Raw genomic sequence first — 22523 nt, forward strand, 5'->3', positions numbered from 1 at the left:
AAGTAAACAACATCAATCGTAATTAGTTTCATTCTGCTTTTGATTCTTTATGGTAAGTAAACAATAGAATTGATTGAAATATTCTCATACTGATTCTTGTTAATACCGATTCATGATCAGTTCCATTCCAAGTTAGCAAACGTGCTCATACATTTACGCGTGCGCACTAGTGCAATGTGTATACATAATACATATGTATTAGTAAACCATAGACATCCTTCAGGGCATGCATATTTTCATCCATGTTGGTTATATATATGTATTATGTAATATTCTACCTCAAGAACAACTGCATGGACTGTCAAACTTAACCCGATTGTTAAATTAAATAAGTTTTTCCATGTGTATTGTAGAAAAATTCAAGGAGAAAAGTGCAACCAATTATGAATGAAATGAGAACTCACATGTAACATTTCCAGAAGATCCACTTTGGCTTTGATACAATTACACATAAATTGTGAAAGCAGAAGGATGATACAGGTTTTATTTGTACAGGAGGAAACTTCAAGCACATATATAACTGACTGAAAACGGAGACAAGTATTAGCGAGGGCGGACTGTAAAGAATGTTTGTGTAGCTGTGAGAATGAAAAGTATAATGGCTGCAACAAATGAAATCATACTCCATGCTGTGGAGAAATAGGTGCGATAGATGTACTTTATACCTCTGCGAAACCAGAACTTGCCATGGTAAGCATTCACTTTGTCACACAAATCACCAAAGTAGAACTCCTTCACAACAACTTCATCCAGAACACTTTTAAGTTGAGACAAGTACTCTTCGTCTCTAATCCAATTGGAACTTATGATTCCTCTTTGCTTAAGTAGTTTAATATCCCGCGGGGTACGAATGAGACTCTTCAAGAGAATAGCGTATGATGTCATGTGATGCAGGCTGCCGAGACTGCATTGCTCGAAGGCTATCAAGTTCCTCAAAAGTGAATCGTCAATGAAAATCGGGGGGATTTTAATTACTCCCCTGCTGAAAGTTATGTTCAACAAATGGTCCGTCCTCTGCGGCTTTCGAAACTCGATTCCAGCCTCCAAAAGTTCTGAAGCACAAAAATTGAATCCCCATTTTTTAGTACTGCCGTATACTGGTTCAGGTCTAGAGTGATGCTTCATTTCGGTGATCATTGTAATTTCTATCGAGACATCACAGTTACTTGGGATGTAAAACTTGTGCAAGACATCAAGCAAATGGTTGTACTCCGTGCCCCAATCTTCAAAAAAGGCCTTGTAGTTCATAGGTTGGAAGAAATTAAGAGCAAGATTAGCGACAGAGTTTGGTCGACTATTCTTTAGATGAGGCTGAATGGTCTCATATAAACGTTCGAGACTAAAAAAGGGGATCTGGTTTTCAAGTAATGCTAGATCATGTTGTAGAGCGGCGATCATCCAAGCACTATTGAATATTGCATCAGATTGATAATCTAGAGTCATATTCAAGTGTTCCACAGACTTGAGGAAAAGTTCCAGTATGAAGCATCCATCAAGTAACACAACTTCTGCTAGCTCCCTGTGCCCCTTCTCTTTGTGGGTCATCCTTTCAGCGTAGCATCTACGGATATCCGAGTCTAAATCATAAATAGCACTCGTGCACTCTTTCCAACATTCCAGATACCGCTCACGATCTTCGATTCGCTGAAATAAGTCATGCATGTAAGCCCATTTCCGCTCTCTCATGGCTGCAAGATCATGGTTCCCTAGATGCAAGGGACCGATTGAAACAATGCGACAGTTGTAGGCATCATCCTTCACTCGTCGAAGTTTCGTTGGAACTGTGTGAATGCTCAGAAATCCAGAGCCCCTTTCCACCTTGCGATGAAGCTTCTCAGTAATCTCCCGATGCCACTCTTTCTTCTTGTCAACTGCTTCTACTTGCTGATTGAATTTGTTTCATATGACAGAATGTAAATATGAAAGAATACACATATTCTTGTGTTATTTCTTGCCATCAAACCGACTTTTTGGAACAGAGAATCGATATATAACTGACTTAGACCCAATTTTCATATAAAATGCACATTAGATCAAGTATGTTAACTAGTAGCTAGGTTACTCTTTACTATAATCAACTGTCAAGAAGCAGGAAGTTTATGTCTGACCAGGTAACGTATAAAACTCATTACAGAATGAAACATATACTATGTATAACTAACTTGATCTTTAAATAAATCGCTCAATAGACTAATAAATATGATAACTATTAGCTAGCTTACTCGTTACAGTAATCAACTGTCAAGAAGCAGGACTTTTGCGTTTCACCATATCAGATATTATGCTTCTATAACCGACTGAATCTTAGATATCAAAAGATCTTCTAGAACTCAGAAAAGGTTTCTTACCTGAATTTCCTGTTGCAACTCAGTCATCTTGGCAGGTTTTCCCTTTGTCGTGCGACCACCAATTGAAGCTTTTTCCCCAGATCACTGCATATCGGCTTTGATATATAGCCGAACTATGAAGATAATATATGATCGAGATAATGAGAATAGGAACACTCTAGCACAAGTGACTCCAAATTAGTTGTGTTCTGGCTCCACTTTTGGTCTGTACCTAAACCGAATTAAATAGATACATTTGACCAATTCTGAACCAACACCAGATGATGAAGAGGAAAAGAATGGTCATATCTGTAACAAACTATTTTGTGAATGCTTTGCTTTCATATATCTGTCAAACTAAGGTCACGTTATTGACTTAGGTCGTTGAATGGTAGGCACATCTTCCTACAACAACAGAACCTTTTAGATTACTCTTGTTTGCAAAAATTTCCAAAATAAGAAACGGGACTACTGTACATGTATTAGTGCTAACAAGCTAGGAATAATATAGCATCAACTTATGGCATTATTGAACATCGAATATTGATTATTTGATCAGACGGATCTTTCAGAGTTAGCAGTGTTCATAATACCTGGAGGATAAGTTGCAGCATGAAATAACCATGTATCGAGTGTCTGCTATCACAGCGCCTGAGATACACACGCCGTTTGCTAACCCGGACCTAAAACCAGTAAAACTCATTCTCATTTACTCCCAGGTGGATAGCAGAATTTTGCAATCGCATAATCATAGGGTACTTAGCAGCTGGATAGAACCTTCACGCATTGATCATGGAAGAGGACGTAGTATTAGTATTGTACGTAATGCTCTTTGAACTCCAGGCCTCCAAGGTTGTCTAGATGACTAGATGATAATGGTCCAATGCATTGGCGGAGCTCCTCTAACAACACTTGAGCCACCACGTAGTGTATCGAAATAGCTGGGCGAACTACTATGCCAACACTAGAACAACTTCTAAGGACAAAATGATAACACTAACTTTTCCAATTCTACCTGGAACTCTAAAGCTCACCCCCAAGCCCTCCGAGGCTCCGACCATGTTTCCACGTCGAAATTCATCTCCGAGAGGTCTTTCTCATGTCCTGATTAAACTAGGAAACAAGTTTCAATTCAAACAAAATATGCGTACGTCGTCTAGTCCATGTGAGACTGTGAGAGTGCATGTGGCTGTGTGGGTTTCGGCTAAATTCCACTCCTTTCAAAATATTTGATATTATTGTCTTCCCTTTACAGGGCTAGGGTATTACATGCGTTTTTTTGCAGCAAAATAACAACCACAGCAAAGAGCAGAAATCGATTGAATATAATTTAAAGACTAAACATTTCTGATTTTCATACGAGACAAAAGGCAAAATGACAAAATCTTAAAGGGCATATTCATGAAAACGTTAATGACGTAAAAATTCAAAAAGGAAAAGAAGAGCTAAGCTCATGAACTTACCTGATGATCAGCTTCTGCTTTCTTGATTCACTCATGCCACGGGATCTCTTGTCCTCCGACGAGCAATCTCAAACGATTGAGTAGGACTATTATCTACTCTGATAATATTTCCAATTTAAAATGGACAGAAAAACAAACCCTCTTGCACCATTCTTTCTTATTTGTTTGTATCTTCAGACAATCGGACCAGTTCTGAACCACCCCCACCCACTAGGGGATGGAAGAGAAGAACTGATCGATCGCTCATTATTCGACTCTTATCTCTTCGACTCTTCCTAGGGTTTAGGGTTTTTGGGGACATATACAGACTCGTGATATTATGTCTGGGTTTTGGGCCTTTTGGCCTATTTGGAAAAAGAATAATTGCATCATACCGGTGTATACATAAAAAGTGTTTAGATATGGAGAATTACTAAAACAAATTTACTAATTATCAAAGTACGAATTTATCGTTCAAGTCTTTCTTTTTACTTGGATATCCAATACATTCGATCATTTGGAACAACAATGACAAAAGCATAACCACCCGCAATTCTTACAATCATCGGGGGCGTCTAACCTTAAGAGGCTAGGCCCTTGCACGTTGACGGACACTATTATTTCTTGGACTTTTGGTATGCTACTTACTAATATGAGTATGAGTGGTGAATTATGCGTTGATGTCAATCAAAATTCTTATTATTTGTTGACTTGTTGTAGGTGCTATTGGGGCTTAGGTCTTAGATGTCGATAACTCACAATATTTATTTTTGTCAATTCATTTTGCTATGTATCCATCATGAATACCGGAGTGGCTAGTTGGCTACATACTCATCCCATGTAGGAATGTCTTTACATTCGATGCTTTTACTCATGCGCGCATAGATGAATCACAATAATGCACGTCAATGTCATTTTCCATCCTAATAAGATAAGACCAATGAGAGTATGAAAGACTCGAGAATTAAATGTTTGACATAGTATGGCTAAAATCAGTCTTTAAAATTAAATTAAATTTATTACTATTTCTCACCCTTATATTACGTCACTCAGTGAAATTTAACGTTTGAGTATGTTAGCTAACTAACAGGTCACGACTGACTCACGGTAAACAAGTGAGATGAAAACCCTGTGGGATAACAGAGTAGTTAACTACGTAAGGGGAACCACATGCAACCATGTGGAAGTGGAGCGGGTCCAGATCCATTTTCTCCACCGTAAAAACCCTCCGATGGAAGGAATATAAAGGTCAAAGGGAGCCATTACAACTAAGTCCACATACACGCCATGAGATCAAGCCACGTTGCAACACCCATACCCTTCTCATTTTATAAGCCACTTTGGAAACATGCCTAGTGATAATGACACTGAGGGGTGCCATTCCAAGCCCAACACAAAATCTTAATAATATCCACACCACAAAAGCTGGAGCGAAAAAAATGTCATACCTAAAAACATATATATATTTCATTTAATTAATTAACCTATGCTTTGATAGGAAAAGGAATCATTAACCACAACTCAACACACTATTCATAAACTAAAAAAAAATAGAAAATAAAAAGGAGAAAAATCCAACACACATCACATGTAGGGGGCCAAATATTACTATTTCCCCATGTATGGTACAAAATATGAAGAGGAACCAGATCTGCTAGAGGATTTGATAGCTAAGAATCATCTTCAAGCTTTGGAAGGTGATGGAACTCTTAGCGATGTGGGGCTGGTGCTACTACTGGCGTTGGAGGCTTGCATTGATAGCACTTTGCAAACAGCCCAAATGTGTCCACTTGCCTCACGAAGTTGGTCATGCTGGCCCATCCACCGAACCCGAACCCGATTACCAAAACCCACACAACTATGAGGGAGTTGATCACAAACATGGCTGTCCAGCTCCTTAGAAAGAATGGTGGCTTCTCTGCAGCATTCTGCGAAAGAGTAAAAAGAAAACTTACTTAGCATTATTGCGGTTTGATTCAACGTAAAACGACTTTCGGCTCTTGAGTTTCAATACTTCAAATTGCTACAAAAGTCTTGCGTTATATGCAATATGCCTAACTCAAGAGAGGGTCCAAATCAAAACAGCTCATGTATGACACTCCCCATCTGTAGTGTATAACTAAACGAAAGGGACTGACCACCTATCTCAATTCTTCTCGTAACATTTCCAAATCAAAGCTATAAATGTTCTTTGTACATTTGCTGCTCCCATTCTCTCTCTGTCTGTGGGAATCCCCATCAAACCCTGGTTCCACTCACCACAATGACCCAGACACCCCCACCAAATCAAGATAATTACACCTTGCCACTCCACAAACAGTACTGTGCATTATTGTGCAGGAGCATGTAGTAAGAGTTAGATAAGAGATGAATATATTTACCTGTCTGGCAGAGGCTGTTCTGTATGTGAGCATATGAGCCATAGATGGGATGATGTAGACCGTGAAGCTAACCAGGAGAGCCCCAACTGCAGAGTTGATGGGTCCGAAGAACGGAAAGATTATAGCCAAGAACCAAATTGGGATCACAACTGGAAGCCTGGCCAGTGCCCTCCAGCAAATGCTTCTTGTGTCATGCATACCAATCACCTTCTCCCACACAAAGTACAGTGGTGTGCAAGCAAACCCAAAAGTGATAAACTGCAACAGTTTCACCAAAAAATTACAGCATCAGTTTTACTGTATATAGTAAAATACAATGTCCGGTCACGGGTAAAAAATGAATTAGGCGAATGAGGACCTGGTGAATGAGCATGAGGATGACAGCTGCGTCACGCCAGGCATTCTTGGGGAGGAGAGAGAAGGCGTTGGAATGGTTAAGTAACTCGTCGCCGAAGGCCCAGTAAACCATGGAAGCCGAAGGAATTGTCAGTGTGAAAACGTAGAGTGTGGCATACAAGTAGATGTACTTGAATTTTTGAGGCTTCCACATGGCATGCATGATTTCCCTGCAAAAATATTTGCATACTTCACTGATCAGAAACTCAGAATCATTTTTTCATCAAAAAAAAAACGCAGAATCCTTTCACATGAATAATTTAGTCCCAATTGTATCTGATTCAAGGTCAACAAGAACATGGGGAGACATTTTAATATCAAGAAATTGACCAGGAACACCCTATATGCCATATCTTTAGATTAGATCTGGAGCTGATATGTGAGCTGAATAATTAAGTCCCTAGCTAGCTTGAAAACAAAGACAATGAAAGTCTCTATCATACGGGAACTATAATATGCCACCGTCGAAGACAAATTGAATGAGACTAGACTAGATAGTGGTTAAAACTTAAAAAGCCTGAAACACAGAACATGCATTCTTTTGGTAAAAAAAGAACTAGGACCATTTTACTGAAATTCTAATTGGGGTTCTGGGGAGGATAGCTGTTGTTTTCCGAGACCAAACAAAAGTGGATAGGATTATTTTGTCTGGGTCCCGAAAACCAAGAGGCCGGCAAAAGCTGCCAGGAGAAGCCTTGTAGAAGCTAGTGAAATTATAATAGTGGAGAGGGAAAAGGAGAAAGGCTTACACTGTAACGGCATGGCCACCAAAGGTGTATAGTATATTGGTGGCGCCGGTGAAATACAGCACCATCTTTTGGGGAGCAGAGTGTGTCACACCTTCAACCTGCAAAGTTCAATCATGTCCATTTTATCACTTCATAAAAGTTTTACTCTTTACCTCTAAAGTGAAAAAAGAAGCATCCTATTTGCATATGTCATAACAGGGGATTAGTGGATTTTTACCTGTCCATGAACAGCAGCTGCTATGGTCAAGTACCAGGCTGTGTAAGTGGTCATTCCAAGTCCAAGGAAAGACCAAATCCGATAGTTATGGAAAGAAGGTATGAACACTGTAGTGGCACAGCAAGCTCCAAAGATATATGTCCAAGTCCTCTTGTCCAAATTGTCATTGATGTAATATATGTTGCTGATGAACCAAACACCAACAGTTAAAATCACAGAAAAACAGAGATGAAATTTACTAGATAGTAGGAAAACGGATTTACCTTGCGCAAGCAATGAGCTGAATGACAGATCCAAATAGAAGGAAAGTACAGTTGAAGGCAAGCCCCAGTGCTTTCCAATAAGGACCAAGTAACCCATCAAGCACTTCAAACCACTGCAACCAAATACAGTATTTGCTTTTAGTGGAGATTTAAAAGGGACTTTGGAGCACTGTAACTTCAGATATATATTTTGCTTTAAAGATTATTAGCCAATATCAATGGTGGTGGTGGTCCTGGTACGAAGCATAGTATCACTGACCTGGATCACATGGTTCTTGAAGTTAACATTCTCCCTCTCCTTCCTGCTCCGGTACTCAACATAGAGCACACTGATTAAGTAAGCCGTCCAGCTTCCGACGATTCCATAAAACAGCTGAAGCAAGATGCCTGATAAGAGTCCCAACTGAGAGAATGAGTATGGAAGTGTCAATAGTACTTGCGCCACCTGCAAAATCCCACAAAAAGGAATCAGACCAAAATCAAGAAAAAACCAAAATATTAATGGAAGGTTAATTGGTTCTTTTAGAAAGTAGTACTTGGTTGGAAGCACAGCTGAACCAGGCGTCCCAAACAGAGCCACCATGCCAGAGAAAGTTCTTGACGTTAAAGAATGAGGAGTTTTCATCTTCTTTATTCTCTTCTGCTCCCAATTCCTTTGCTTCATGATCTGCTCCATCGCTAGAGTTGGAGACTATTGCCTCCTCTGCTTGCTTCTGAGGCAACATTGTGGTAACGTCTAAATCCTGGTAGATCTGAAATACATAAAAAGACAGTAAATGAGACAAAAGCTTGTGTTTATAAAATCAAACCCCAGAAAACGAAAGCCAATAAGACCCCAGATCCAAAAAACTCAGAGAAAATTCCTTCCAGAACTTTAAAAAGATTGAAACTTCCATAGAAACCCACAAAGACTAAAAACAAAGACTAACATGGTTTTCAGGAACTAGCTGGCTAAAGAGTACAAACCAAACCCAACCCCTCCGTTATAAACTACCATACCTTGCTTGAAATGTCACTTTCTCTTACTACCCCGAGCTTAAACCAAAGCTTGACTTTGATGTATCAGCTTTTTACTTGTTTTCAGATTGATGAAAGAAAATAAAAGGCACGAGGGATCGGAAAGAGTTGTTGCTGCGTTCAAGAATTCTCCGTTCCAAGAATTGGCAGTGAGAGTGATCTTAAATACAGAGTTGAAACTTTAATAATTTCCAACGCACTTCTGCAAAAAGAGGCTCTGGCAGAACGTTAAATGCGCCACCAATATGTTCAGAGCCGAACCAGAAGGCGGCGAGAGGCCCAGAAAAGCAGGAAAAGGAGGGAAGGGAAATCTTTCTGAGTGGTGCTTCTTCAAAGGTGGGTGGTGGCAGAGGTAGAAGGAAAGACCCTTTTCGATCTTCTTCTAGTAGTAAATGCTAGTATATATATAAATTAAACAAAACAAAGCAACAAATTGCTAGCTAGATAGAGAGCTAGGTAGCTTGTGCTTTCTCTTTTCTTATTGAGATGGGAATGAATGAAGAAAAAGGGTGAAAGAGACGAAGCCCTTCGTCGTCCCCAGTTCCCTCTGTATTCCCAAAAAAGGATTCGATTCTTGGGTGACAGAGAGTTTGGAGATCAAGGCGAGTGGGACGTTGTTTGTGATTACTGAGGAAGGACTAAGGACTCAATTAAACAATGCAGCTTCCCTTTATATAGCCCCGGAGAACCGTTTCAACGGCTAAGACAACTTTTTCTAATCAATATTTTTTGTTCAAATGAAAAAAAATTCAGCTCAAAATAATTAGTTCCTAATTATTATATAAAAATACGTAATGTATGTTGTACCGTAAAATTGTCGAAATGGGAAATAACCGAGACCTTACTAGTTCAGTCAATTTTGTTTCTCACATGAAAAATGTAAGACTAGAATTGACATTTTGTAGTATGAGAATAATCGTCGATTAATTATTATTAAATTATCATTATTTTATATAAATTTATAAAATTTCATATGACATTACATAAAATTCTAAGAACGAAAGTTTCACATCCTTGGAGATGTCATTATGTGAGATTGTAGAAGACAACGAATCATAACTCGTTTGTTTATTTCTTACTTGTTTTTGGTTTCTAACTATTTCGTCTTGTTTAGTTCATGAAACTGAAATCAATTTTTTGGTCTTTCCCGTGAGCATGTCATGTAATGTAAGAAAATAATCAAAATATTTATTTAATTTCATTTCCGATGAAAACGTTAAAATTGTCGCTTTTAGTTTTCTTTATAAAAATTATGCGTTTCAAATAATACACCAAATACATTATAATCTCATTTTCATTTTCGCAAATAAAAATATAGCCGTGAAAACGTAGATAACAACACCTAATATTAACTTTTTCCGTTTTTCATATCTATAGTACATATACATTATATGCAGATGGACCCAAATATCAAATCCAATATTTCCACGAATCCTATTTCCCCATTAATCCCATCATCAATTCAAACTCTGGGTTCCCTAGCCTTAATTTTCCAGATTTAACTCATTCGAGGCTCTTCAACCCAGAAAAGTACCCTGAAAACCAGTTCTCAATCTTCATTGAAGAGTTTACGAGTGAGGGCCAGGGAACCACCACATTTCTTTCTTTTCTATTTCTATCAGTTTACCCGAGCCGCCCATTCCGGCCAACCGGTGTAAAACCGAAGTTCCATTTATGAGTGCTTCTTTTTTACGAAGTCTGCTCGACGCAGCCGCTTAAAAATCTTAATGGCCAAGTTGGCTTGGCTCGAGCCATGATGGCCCGGTCGGCTTACGGCACGCGTTTAAAGAAAACACGCGCTCATGAACCCCAAACCCCACTTCCCGCCGGCTCATGATAGAACAGAACACCTGCCCCTTTTTCCATCGGACGGCTTCGACCGGCCCACTGTAACACGCATCATCACCATTTAGTTCTTAAGATGATCCAACTTTATGTTATTTCATGATGAAATTGGTGGTGTGGATATTTGTAATGATATTGACAATACTCCTGTATGGAATTTTGACTCTGTTTGAGGAAGCTTTATTCCTTGTTTGAGAAATCAGCTAGCTAGCTCTGTGTGAAAAGATTTTTGATTTGGAGTTTGTCATCACACCGTTTGAAATATTATGTTACGAAAATTTGATGCAAAATTAAAAGAAAGAAAAAAACTTTTTAAACAACACATTTTTGTAGGATATGTAATGCGTGTACCAATTGAGGGTAGAGTGTAGTAGGCATAGTATTTGTGTGTCATCAAGCCAATACAAATCGCCATATCATTAATTTGTATTGATCTCCGGTATATAATGTTAAAAGCGTAGCCTATAAATCACTCTCATACCGATATTGTCTTAACTTGATCATAAAAAACCTCGGTATAATTGGGTATGATCCACTCAATTATAAGTTATATTTTATTTGTCACTTTTCTGATGTGGGATCTCTCATCTCCAATATATAAGTGAAGACCATCGATATTCATTCTTACATTTAGTTGTCATGGGTTGTTTTGCACTAATATTTATGTTTTGTGTTTGATGCCATTGTTCCAACTAACGTTAGAGAGACATTCATGGTAGAACATTCATTTTAATCTTGATCTAAGTCAAAAAAAACATGTACACTAGTAAATACGATCGTAGTAAGATATATATGCCCCTTACCATGAATAATATTGCAAATTGATTGTTTTTTGTATTATGATTCGTAATGTCAAACGTAGTCTACACTTGTGAGGGTCTTTTTTGAATTAGATTGCGACTAGGCCAAAATCAACCCAATAATCTGATTATTGTGAAGACTTTGTATGTGATTCAGATCAAGTAGAAATCAAAAGGAGCTTGACAGCTTGAAACATGGTGTGGGAGCTAGAAACGCACTACGGTGAGAGAATTTGGGGGGTTTTCTGGGAAAAGTAGAGATCGAGGGTGGCTGTTTGGAATGGTGATTAAGGATTGGATTTGGTGCTTGGAGGTTTGGAGGCTTGAAGGCTTGAGGGTATGGAAGTTGTTTCTGGGTTTTTGCTTGATAATGCTTGCCCTCTATTCTGGTCCTAAACTCCTCGTTTTATAGGATTAGCTTTGAGGTGTTGGGGGTGATTCACAACTTCTAATTATCTGGGTCAAACAATCCATCTTCTAATAATCCATGATTTGTGCCCCAAATCATGGAAAAGAAAGCTTGCTTTGATGTTGTCGTTATGGGAAGTAGAGGATTGCTGCAGTGACAACAACAACAGTAGCACCAAACCCGGAACGATGTGGACAAGAGAGATTATGAAGACTGAGCTTGTGGTTTAGGGGGAAGATGGCACTCCTTGGTTGGTTTCAAGGGTTCTTCTTAGCAAGATAAGGTGATAGCTTTGGGAGATCATGATTTGGACTAGGTATATGGTTGCTGCAGGGAGGGAGAAATCTGGGTAATTAGTTGCTATGGGGAAAAAGAAGTCAAGAGACTTGGGAAACGGGAATTGACTTTGGTTTAAGCATAGTTGGGCCTTAGGTTTAAAGGAAAGAAGGACTAACCCAATATTCTCATGCGTGCTCACCATTTCATTTGTCCTCTAAGTCGTTGGGCATGGATTTCGGGCCCAAGACCGAAATCACCAATGACGTTAAATCGACAAATGAGTATTTTGCATTTCCGTAACCTTCCACACCATACCCATCTCTGCAAGCTCCAAGATTGCGTGGATGTGGCTGGGGCCCACGTCTTAGGTATGCTTGCTTGGCACGTTAAAGCCGAAAGATGGGCATGAAACTCTATAAAACTATATAATTTTATAGTAATTGCTTGTTTTTGCTAGTAATTGTTGTAATTACATAATTATGATTATGAATCGCGTGATTTTTCGGGTATTAACAACACTTAAGAATTAAAGTTCTTAAATAAATCTTCAATTTTATTTTTATTTTTCTAAAATAAAATAACTCAATCTTATCTAGCTCAAATCATACCTAAACTTATTCCAACATGTCTATTAAACCCTCCCCAAGTCGATAGTAAAGTTAAATACAAGTCTCTTCATGCTTCATGCTTGAATGATCATACTTAAAACACTTGATTTCGGCTTGGCATAGCATTCTTAATTACATTGAGTTTGCAAGTCAAAAAGCAAAAGGAAAGGATTTTGTGGAAAACACTCGGTGGCGGCCGCACCAAAATAGGCAAGAGTTGAAGGCGCGCGGTGGAGCCCCAAATGCACCACCCCTCTTTAGTTAAAACTCAAAATCCATGTAAAATGGGAAACAAAAGTTGCTAGTCATACTCCGTACAGAACCCCCACGTTGGTCCGTTTAAACGGGATCTGTCGGGTGGGTGCGGGTCACCGGTTCGGACTCTTGGCCCGCTGAAGAGGCCCAAGTGAAGCACCACTTAAATCTTCTTCACATTCCGTTAATACCCTTTTGATTATTTTATCTAATCGGGATTAGTTTAGTGGGTGAAGTAATGATTAGTGAACACTAAGATAAATGGAAATCCCCTTTGCCCCAAAAATCATCGAGTTTCCATCTCGTTCCCCCTCACATGGGACCCGCAAATCCCGGGTCCCGCTTCCCGATCAGCATCTACAACTTTGTTTAGTTTAAAACCCAGTTTTTCTAGGGTTTCTGTTCACTGCGAAACAAGAAGTCCATGCACAGTGCATTTCCAAAAAAAAAAAGACGAAGTCCATGCACAGTGGATTTTGGTGCTCTCAAAGATGATTTTATTTGTAGTATATACCAGCATTGGCTTCCAGCTTAGTTTCATTCAAGAGACAAAGGTTTATGAGTTGTTGAAGATGAAACGTTAGCTAGTTTTTGAGATTTGAGTTTAATTCATTGATTAATGAAGTATTTATTTTTTTCTAAAAAAAGGCTAGCTAGCTCCATCAATCATGTCCTTAACACTCCAATGGTTATTGCTATTACAATTAGGGTTTGCCGTAATGTGATAGGTCGATTATGAACCAGTTTAAGATAATCGATATGTCGTAAACATGTTGATTTGGTCTCCTACTTAGAATTGATCAGCAGACTAACAAACCGGGATACATTGAAGCATTTTTGTAATTTGATTAGTCGAATAGAGAACATGGACCGGATTACTATCAATTCGAACTACTTACTATTCCTAGTACTCCTTACCCTAGCTAGCAATTGATCCATGTAGTGTTCAAATTGACCTAGAATTATGTATTAGTATAATGACGAGTCGTTTATCTACATATTATTCAAGTGTTTTCATTTGCCTTTTCATCTAATTACTTATCCTAACCCATATCGTTTGGAATTTTAAAGACTTGGAAGTCAATTTCGCACACTTGCAGTGCCACGAGTTGCACACTCGATTTAGTAATGATACGATTATCACTGGTACTTGTAGCTTTCCGTATTTCTTCTCATAGTTCTTTTTTTCTGTAGAGCCCGTTTCATATTGTTACAGCTCATACTTTCATTCGAATTAACAATGTAATTTCCTTTCTTATGGCGTTAAGCGAGTTGATAATGCAATGATCAAACTAGCTAGTGGAGCTAGCTTTGGACTAGTAATGCTTAATTTGTATGAGAATGCCTTTTTCTTTCAAATGGAATCTTGAAAACATTAGGAAAAGTAGAGGGATTTAGGGTATACTTGGTGGGGGTCAAAACAATTAGCCGAAGATGGAAAATATGCTTTTAGCTAGGTTGGTCGATTAAAGAGGCACTCAATGCCTCCACTTGTCTTTTTGCCCTTAATCTTTTTTGGAAGGTCATGTAGGAATCCCCCTCTGCCCCTTCACCCCAAAGCTTAATTCAAGTGCACCTAAAAGTAGTGTAGTCTATTTAAGAAATGAAATAATTATAAATCCAAAATTAGAATGTAATTTCATTTTCTAAATTAACATCTCCAATCCTCTAAATCGATATTGTACGTATAACATTGTATAATCATAAAACTATCATATCAATACAATAACTATTTATAGTAATTTTGATATAATTAATTAATCGGATAAGATATTCCTATGGCTAATTGCCCGAGAGCTTGTACCTATTAACAATAATTTTGGGATCGTGAAGTATACCAAACTTTATATCGATCATAAGAATAAACACATTTTGTACTTTTCGGGTTAGAACGATCAAAGTTCTAATTGATCCAGCCGTATACAAACACTTCATATATATGTCATATAAATTTGAGATTCGCAAATCCCTAATAAACTCGCTCCTGTTTATAGTTTAAACCATTATTTGATCTATCATTATGTAAAAGGCGAAAAATTTTCTATGCACCAAAGTGCAAATAAACCAAGAAACTAATATTCAGTATTTTGATCCGATCATCTACGTCGCACTACATGTATATATACTAATACCGTTTACAAAATTGAAACCCAAAAGAAATAGTCTAAAGTGTTTCCAACTAAGAAGGTGAGAACACTAGATTGAAGAATATGTACTCTTATTATGGGTGTTAATTTGATCAAATCAAAAATGAAATTAAAAAGAAGGAATTTATGGTCTCTAGTCTTCATTCGATCTTCCCATACGACGATTTAAACACTTACACATCAATGGTCATTAATGATGCAAGTGCACCGTGGTGAGTATAATTCGCTCCGATGTAAAAAGCTTAAAACTAACCAATTAACATGTTAATGTATCGAAGACTTTATCGGAGATATCGTCACTTATTAGTCTTTTCAAATGTAGAACTCCTCCACATTTCATTAATTAGGCAAAGTGGTTGAATTAAATAGGTTTAAGAAGTAGCTCGCCAATGTGGTTTAGGATCCAAAGTTTTAAGAAGAATAATATGTCGCTTTAATAATTGATGATAAATGACCACACAGATAAAGCGAATTCGGATAAGAGTGGAAAATATATGCTCTAATGTTACATGGCTATGGAGTATTCATGGACCCCTCTAAAGAAACAGACTCCTCATAAGGATTGAGGTCACAATACATTATTTCGTACCAAACTGTCACGTCTTTTGGTCGTTCCTCACATCACATAATCACATTATACATATTTAGTCCTAATCTCATACCAATACCCATCCACCCCATAAATGGCTACCTACCCAAATTTCACAAAGTAATCCAGGGATCACCACCCCTTTCCCACCCTTAAATAATCTCAGGGATCTTAATCTAGGTTATATATCTTTTGAAGCTTATATTCCAATGTGCATCATTTGAACTAGGTGTATGATATATCTGGTCAATTAATGGCGCATAGCATATATGGTCTAGGCCAAGAATATGGGAGATATGTTAGCTTGAATATATTTGGTCCGGCATAGGCTAGGTTTAGAAACAAATGATTCTTACGAGTCATATGTCTTGGCTGTTATGAAATTTTCTTAAACATGTGAAATGAAACAATGATTGAGAGAACAATGTAAAAAGAAAAGCTTGATACTCCTTCCATGTGAAATGGACTCATTTTCTTTTATAATTAAAGGGAAAGGAATCTTCTTGACCATGTTATTCGATCGGCATTACCTGCTGAAACACTATTAATAAAATTCTAACTATAAGTTTTAGGAATGTACAGTATTATGACAATTTATTACGTATAAGTCTTTTTCTTTTTTATAACGAAGGACTTGAAGAATTTTTTGGTTAATCCTTGCGTGCTAATGTAATCGAATCATGCAAGATGATCTAAGAGAACCCTAAGAGCATCTTTAATAATGTTAGCTATTTTTAAGTTAAATTTTAATCAAATTAGCTAAACTATCATTTTGGTTAGTTATTTTAGAAATGTGGTTGCATCAATACTCTCTATTTTAGCTAGTATTACATTAATATTATTCTTCAAATAGAAATTAAATAATTTAAATATATTTATATATCACATAAAATATTTTACAAGGAATGTATTAAATTATAGCTAGCCTCATCTGAGTCATCTCGCGATAGCTAAAAGTCATAATAGCTAAAGTTTGGTTAGTTTGCTGAAGCTCCTAAAACATCTAAAAAAATTAAACACGCTCTCTAAAATAGCTAAAAACTAAAATAAAAAGTATGTTAAAGTTACTCTAATTAACTACAAACACAAATAATCGAATTATCCAGCCGAGCAGACACAACCTCGTCTTCGGTTCATACAAAAAGCAGCTAGAAACATCGTGGAAAAAATTAACCACAGAATTTACATAATCCTATGTACTTCTCGAAGGTGAGTGCTCCATCAAGAAGGAAATAGTTCGTTGAAACAAGATCCGCTGCTGCACATCGTGAAACAACCAAATCCTCTGAACAACCTCCTTCCTTTGCAAAGCCAGAGTCCCAAATTCTATTGTTAACCGAACGACAACAATAATAATAATAATAACAACTACTAATTAATATTAATTATTATTATAATTATTTTTCAGTTGGCTTAATTAGTTAATGTCAACCATCCCCAAAATTCCCATCGGGCGACTTCAATCTATTTCTATCCGATTGCCATGGGGTCCCAAATTCTCATTGCAAGCATGTAATATGCCTGCCACTAAAGCAATCCTCATCAAAATTCTCCACACAAAAAAAAACACTCTTTTGCTTGTCGATCGATCGTAGGCTCATGCATATATCAGCATGACGATTTGGGCATGCATGCAATTATAATCACTTTGTTTTCATGCTATTAATGAAACTATCTACAAGAACAAGCTCTGGGGATCATGATGATATATATGAACAAATTATGAACACAGAAACAAAGAAGAGATTGATTAGAGAGCGCACACTCAACATAGTGCCTTGGGGCTAAGTGGAATGAAAAAGGTGAAGCTTGTGGGTTTCCATATATCCAAAAAGGTATTACTGGGGTTTTATTAGAACAATTCGTCTCGGAGTCTCGTTTTAGGGTGAGTATAGAAAATATATAAAAAGCAAAATATTAAAAATGGTAGACGGGGCTTCATCTATCTTCTTTATAAAGCTTTTGCCTTCTCTTTTCTTCCAAACGGTCTTTTTAGAATCTTTTTTCTTTGGTTAATGGTGGGGGTAGGAAGAACCCTAGCACATGATTTATCTCCTAATGCCTCTGCTGCCGCGAAAAGACTATCTTGAAGCGAGAAACTGATATTTTTTTTCTTCTAATAATGACATATGTTCTTCATTGTTCATGAGTCAAACAGGGAGCATATAACGGGACAAGTGGAATTATTTGATCTGTTGAGAGCTTCTTTAGGAGGGACTGCGTGATCCTTATAAATCATAGCAAATGTTCATGTTCTGACAAACAAATACTACAAATTCATCATCATGGAAAACAAAATGTATATTTAGGAATTATTTATGAATCTCTTCTTGTAACATAATAATGTAGAGATTGACACATTTTGTTAGATCAGTTTTGACAAGAGATTCATATACGTTACATGTATATAAATTTATAAAACACGTACTAATAAGCGTCTCAACCTGTTTAAGGTGTTTAACTGACAGCTTTGAGGTCATGGGTTCAAATCTTACTGACATATGTAGGAGGTGTGAGTTATTAATATATATATATATATATATATATATTAATTTTTTAAAACTACCTACTACTACTACTTAGGTACGTCTTCTATAGTACGCACCAACTACAAAACACTCAAGACGACTAAGAGGACATCTCCCGCAGGNTGCTTATACAAAAGAAATTTAAAATTTGTCAACTTTTAGGATGAATAGGAATTCTAGTAGAATGCCTAAAAATTGCTAAATGTTCTAGGATATTCTCTATGTGTGCCTTGGCCTTATGCCAATAGGATATGTAGTTAGACTAGATCTATGTATTCATATCCTTACCATATTGGTATTGTGTAATTCCCTATATAAAGGGCTCCTATCAATGAATAAGATGATGACTCTCTTGCTACCTCTTTGTCTCTACACTTTATCCTTTATCACGTTATCATGCACTTTGTTCTAACCCTAGAGCCAATAGCCCACCATTTGTTTTCCAAACCCTTAAATCGGGCAGCCTTGTTTTTCCCGATTTCCGACCAAAATTCCGACTGCCCTCCGCCGGAATTTTATATCCCCAGAAAGCTCTCTCCGCCCCGGATCCAACGCCGCCGGTCTCACCCTGAGAACCGGCGGGAAAGTCTCCGAACCGGCCGCCGGAAGATTCCAGACCGCCGCCGCTACCGACCACCGGTTCACCACCTTCCCTTGCTCCGATCAACCTGAAATTTTGATAGCAGCTTCCCCATCCAGAGCTGCTCCTCCTATCAAATTTTCAGCCCCAAATTCGAAGCATAAGTAGGCGAAACGTTATTTCTCCTCTCGGCAGCCTCTAGAAAGGTATGTTTTTTGAAACCTTAAACTTTTCCAAGTTCAATAAGTCGGGGAGGATAAAATCCTTTCCTCCCTTCTCCATCTCCATTCTATGCTTGGGATTTTGTGTGTGCAGGTACCAAAAATCCCGGAATTTTATTCGCGGGTCAAGAGTGTGTTGGATCACTCTTGTTTCCTTGTCCGGGTTGTGTTTGATCAACCCCGACCTTTCACCGGATTGTGTTTGATCAATCCGAGGCATTTTTCCGAATTGTGTTTGATCAATTCGCGGCTTTTCTGGATTATGTATGATCAATTCGAAGGACAAACCATTAAAAGCATCGTTTGTGACCTCTATCGAGTCTTATAACAGCTTGGTTTTGTATGCAAGAGCAATGTAACATTCTGCTCCTTTGACTTTTGACGTACTAGATGCCTAAGGCGGATCTTTGCTTGGTATCTGTGGAACCTTTCATTGGAAAGGATTAAACCACATGTTTTGACCCCAGGCTAACAAGCCTAGATGCCGAGATTCAAACCTAGATGCCGAGATTTCACATCTCATGCGCTCAAAGTCTTTGACGCGCTACATCGACAAAAGCCTTCAATGGCAATCTGTGCAAAAAGTAATGACCACAAAGTACTGTGGAATGCACTCATGGAGCGTTTCTCGAAACATTCATATAACTCTACTTGTTGAGTTATTAGTCAAGTGGATTGCTTACTACCTTAATTTACTACATATTGTCGATGATCTTTTGTGGCATCATGATCCATAATCTTTAGCGGATTCGATCATCATCAAGTTCTCTAAGTCCTCCAAGTTGGTGTGGAATTACCAACGAGACTTGATTTTGATCATACAAACATGAATTGTATATAGGCTAATGTGATAAACTTATTTGAGATTATCCCCTAATGTGGGGACAACAATATGGGTCATGACAACGGCAGAAAACGTCGTGCCGATGTCTAGAAAAGAGGGGGAGGTGTTGCCGGTTCTAATAGCGACACTCCCGGTCTAGACACCATTTTGTCAAAACTACTCACGTCAGCTCATGACATTAATGCAACCGTTGTGGATCTTCGGATCACTGGTTCAAGATTGTCAAGCTCCTTTAAATTGTGAATGCATACAAAAAGGTATGGAAAATCAATATGAGGACAAGAACGTCATCCTCATGATCACGAATTTCAAAGATTCGGATCCTGCTCTAGCTACCCATGACTTTGATGTCATCGGCTAGACATTGATTTTCGTTCCAAGTTATATGTACTAAGGCGTTGTATCGACGTCCTTTGTCTATTTGAGACCTCGATGTACTCACATTAGCAATAATGAATGTCTTGAGAATTTTTCGAAGTGAAACTATTCTCTTCTTTTGGTTCATAATGATTTACAATCAAGATGTACACTTACATCGTCCTTAGAAACATGGCATATTGTGCCGATTTTGGTCCCTTCCTTTGAAGGTGACTCATGGCACTGCATCCTCAAGGAGGATCGCCCACGTGTTTCCGGTTAAGTCTTCTACCCTATAGCGGATTTTTCATCATCAATTGTTCAACTAGGCTCATCCAAGCTCAGTGTGATGTCTTAGAATTGTCCGAAATTAAGAAGATAGTGGTTTTAAGTGTGCCTCGCACTACCGACCCTCCACGGACATGCCTGGTCATACTGACTTGGAGTTACCAAAAGCTTTGGATTTTGGATCCCCCTACGCTATTAAACCAATTGCCGTCTTGCAAAAGACGTTGAAGACTTATCAAAGCTGGAAAATTATCATCATAATCAGATCATCTAGGTCCTCTGAGTTAGTTTATGTTCATGTCAGGGAGCTTTTGCTAACTAGTCATGGAGTTTACGACCTTAGAACGATTGAAAGGACTTGGTTTTGATCATACACACGTCGCTTTTGGCTAAGGCAAAAGCCTACACGCCACCTGGAAGCTTCACAGCTTCGCACATGCCAAATCTGCGAAAAACAGCAATCTGTCCCTTCTGGACAGTCAACTTCGTTTGAGCTTTGTGAACAGCTCCGGACGAACCAGACAGTGAGCTTTATATCATTGGAAAGCTCTATGAGTCTAGTTTTCAGAACTTTTCACGGTTCGTCCATATCTATTTTAACGAAGAAGTTATGGCTGTTTTAGTGCGCAAATGTCATTCTGCGCGGAAATTTTTATGCACTCTCGGGATTGCAGCTTTTCGTAGCTTCTTTCAATCCTTCTAAATGGTTCAAGTAGAACTATTTACTCGCCTATCTACTCCTTATAGTTATGTCTCATAGAGACATTGAGTGCTTCGCAGATAATGGAACTATCCACAACATTCTAAGGAACCATGTTGAGCTTTAAAGACATTCATGCTAATGGTTTTCATTTGAAAACACATTGTGAGAATGAACAAGAATTCTTTTGTGTATACCTCCTCATGAATGCGAACTGAAGCGCATCTTGGAGAAATTCATGAGTCAATCTAGTGAACTGTATGTCACTACGATTAGAATATCGAATCCCATGTTGTCGCCAAACATGATATTTGGGACACCGACTCATATAGGCTTTGGTTTGACCAAATTGGTCAACCTGGAAGAGATATAATGGTCCAAATTTTGAGAAATTCTCATGGACATCCATTCTTCCGCTCAAGACGAAGACATTCGAGATCTAGCATCACCATGAAGCATGGTGGTGACCCGGGGGACATTGACGTCACCCGAACACGACTCCAACTTCCTGGAGGTCGTCCGGTCAATTCCTCAAGCAATTGAGGTGCACCGGCCTTTCCTCGATGTCGCATTGGCCCCCTGCAATGCTCATTGCTCGTTTTGAAAGCCTATTCTTTAGATAAATAAGGAGTGAGACCCTCCTACGCTAAATAACACAAAAGTGAACATTATATTCTTACATCAAACTATGTAGATAGATACAACCAACTTGCGGACACCTTTTTATGCTTTATGGTGTTGGTTGACGTGTTAACACACTGGTCACGTGTTACACTATTATCTACTGCTTATACTTCTACGGGCTCACTACCCATTCTTTAAAGAAGTTCAATGTAAGTTGAAGTGTCCTGTACCCCATGTTCACACGCAATACGGTCTCACCGAGGCTACGACCAAGCAACTTTAGCTTGTCGCTCGAACATTATTGATGCGCACCACTCTTTCTATTGCGTCTTGGGGCTATGCAATATTTGCATGCAGCTTTACTATTCATCTACGACCCACCATCATTGAATTTTGTTGTACTACAGCTCGTGACTGTGTACCAGGATTGACACAAAATTGCAATCCTTGAGCTCGGCAGGATTGAAACGGATCTCCAATCCTTGAGCTCGGCTAGATGTTATTTCTAGGTGTCAAATCGCATTGCCACTGCGTACACTGATGGGTCATTTGAGATGAATAAGTTTAGGTTGGATATGAACCTCCACCTATAATCCGCATATGTAGGAACCTTGTCAGGCGATCTCATTCACCGCTAAATTGCGGATTGTCACTTTG

At 38.3% G+C, this 22523-nt stretch overlaps 2 protein-coding genes across 2 annotated transcripts; both read right to left on the reverse strand.

Moving 5' to 3' along the window:
* Window positions 1–389: 389 nt before the first annotated feature.
* LOC101291735 (UPF0481 protein At3g47200-like) lies at window positions 390–2564 on the reverse strand. Its single transcript, XM_004302611.1, has 2 exons — window positions 2349–2564; window positions 390–1884 (listed from the first exon to the last, which is right to left on the reverse strand). The coding sequence occupies exons 1-2, from the start codon at window positions 2373–2375 to the stop codon at window positions 544–546; spliced, it is 1368 nt and encodes a 455-aa protein (XP_004302659.1). The 5' UTR covers window positions 2376–2564; the 3' UTR covers window positions 390–543.
* A 2632-nt stretch (window positions 2565–5196) lies between these two features.
* Window positions 5197–9438, reverse strand: LOC101313324 (auxin transporter-like protein 2-like). The gene is made up of 9 exons (XM_004302600.1): window positions 8775–9438; window positions 8312–8527; window positions 8035–8220; window positions 7776–7888; window positions 7513–7696; window positions 7296–7393; window positions 6509–6716; window positions 6151–6408; window positions 5197–5697 (listed from the first exon to the last, which is right to left on the reverse strand). The coding sequence occupies exons 2-9, from the start codon at window positions 8498–8500 to the stop codon at window positions 5479–5481; spliced, it is 1455 nt and encodes a 484-aa protein (XP_004302648.1). The 5' UTR covers window positions 8501–8527; window positions 8775–9438; the 3' UTR covers window positions 5197–5478.
* Window positions 9439–22523: the final 13085 nt, after the last annotated feature.

Source organism: Fragaria vesca, linkage group LG6 (genome assembly GCF_000184155.1).
Source record: "Fragaria vesca subsp. vesca linkage group LG6, FraVesHawaii_1.0, whole genome shotgun sequence".
Taxonomy (NCBI): domain Eukaryota; kingdom Viridiplantae; phylum Streptophyta; class Magnoliopsida; order Rosales; family Rosaceae; genus Fragaria; species Fragaria vesca.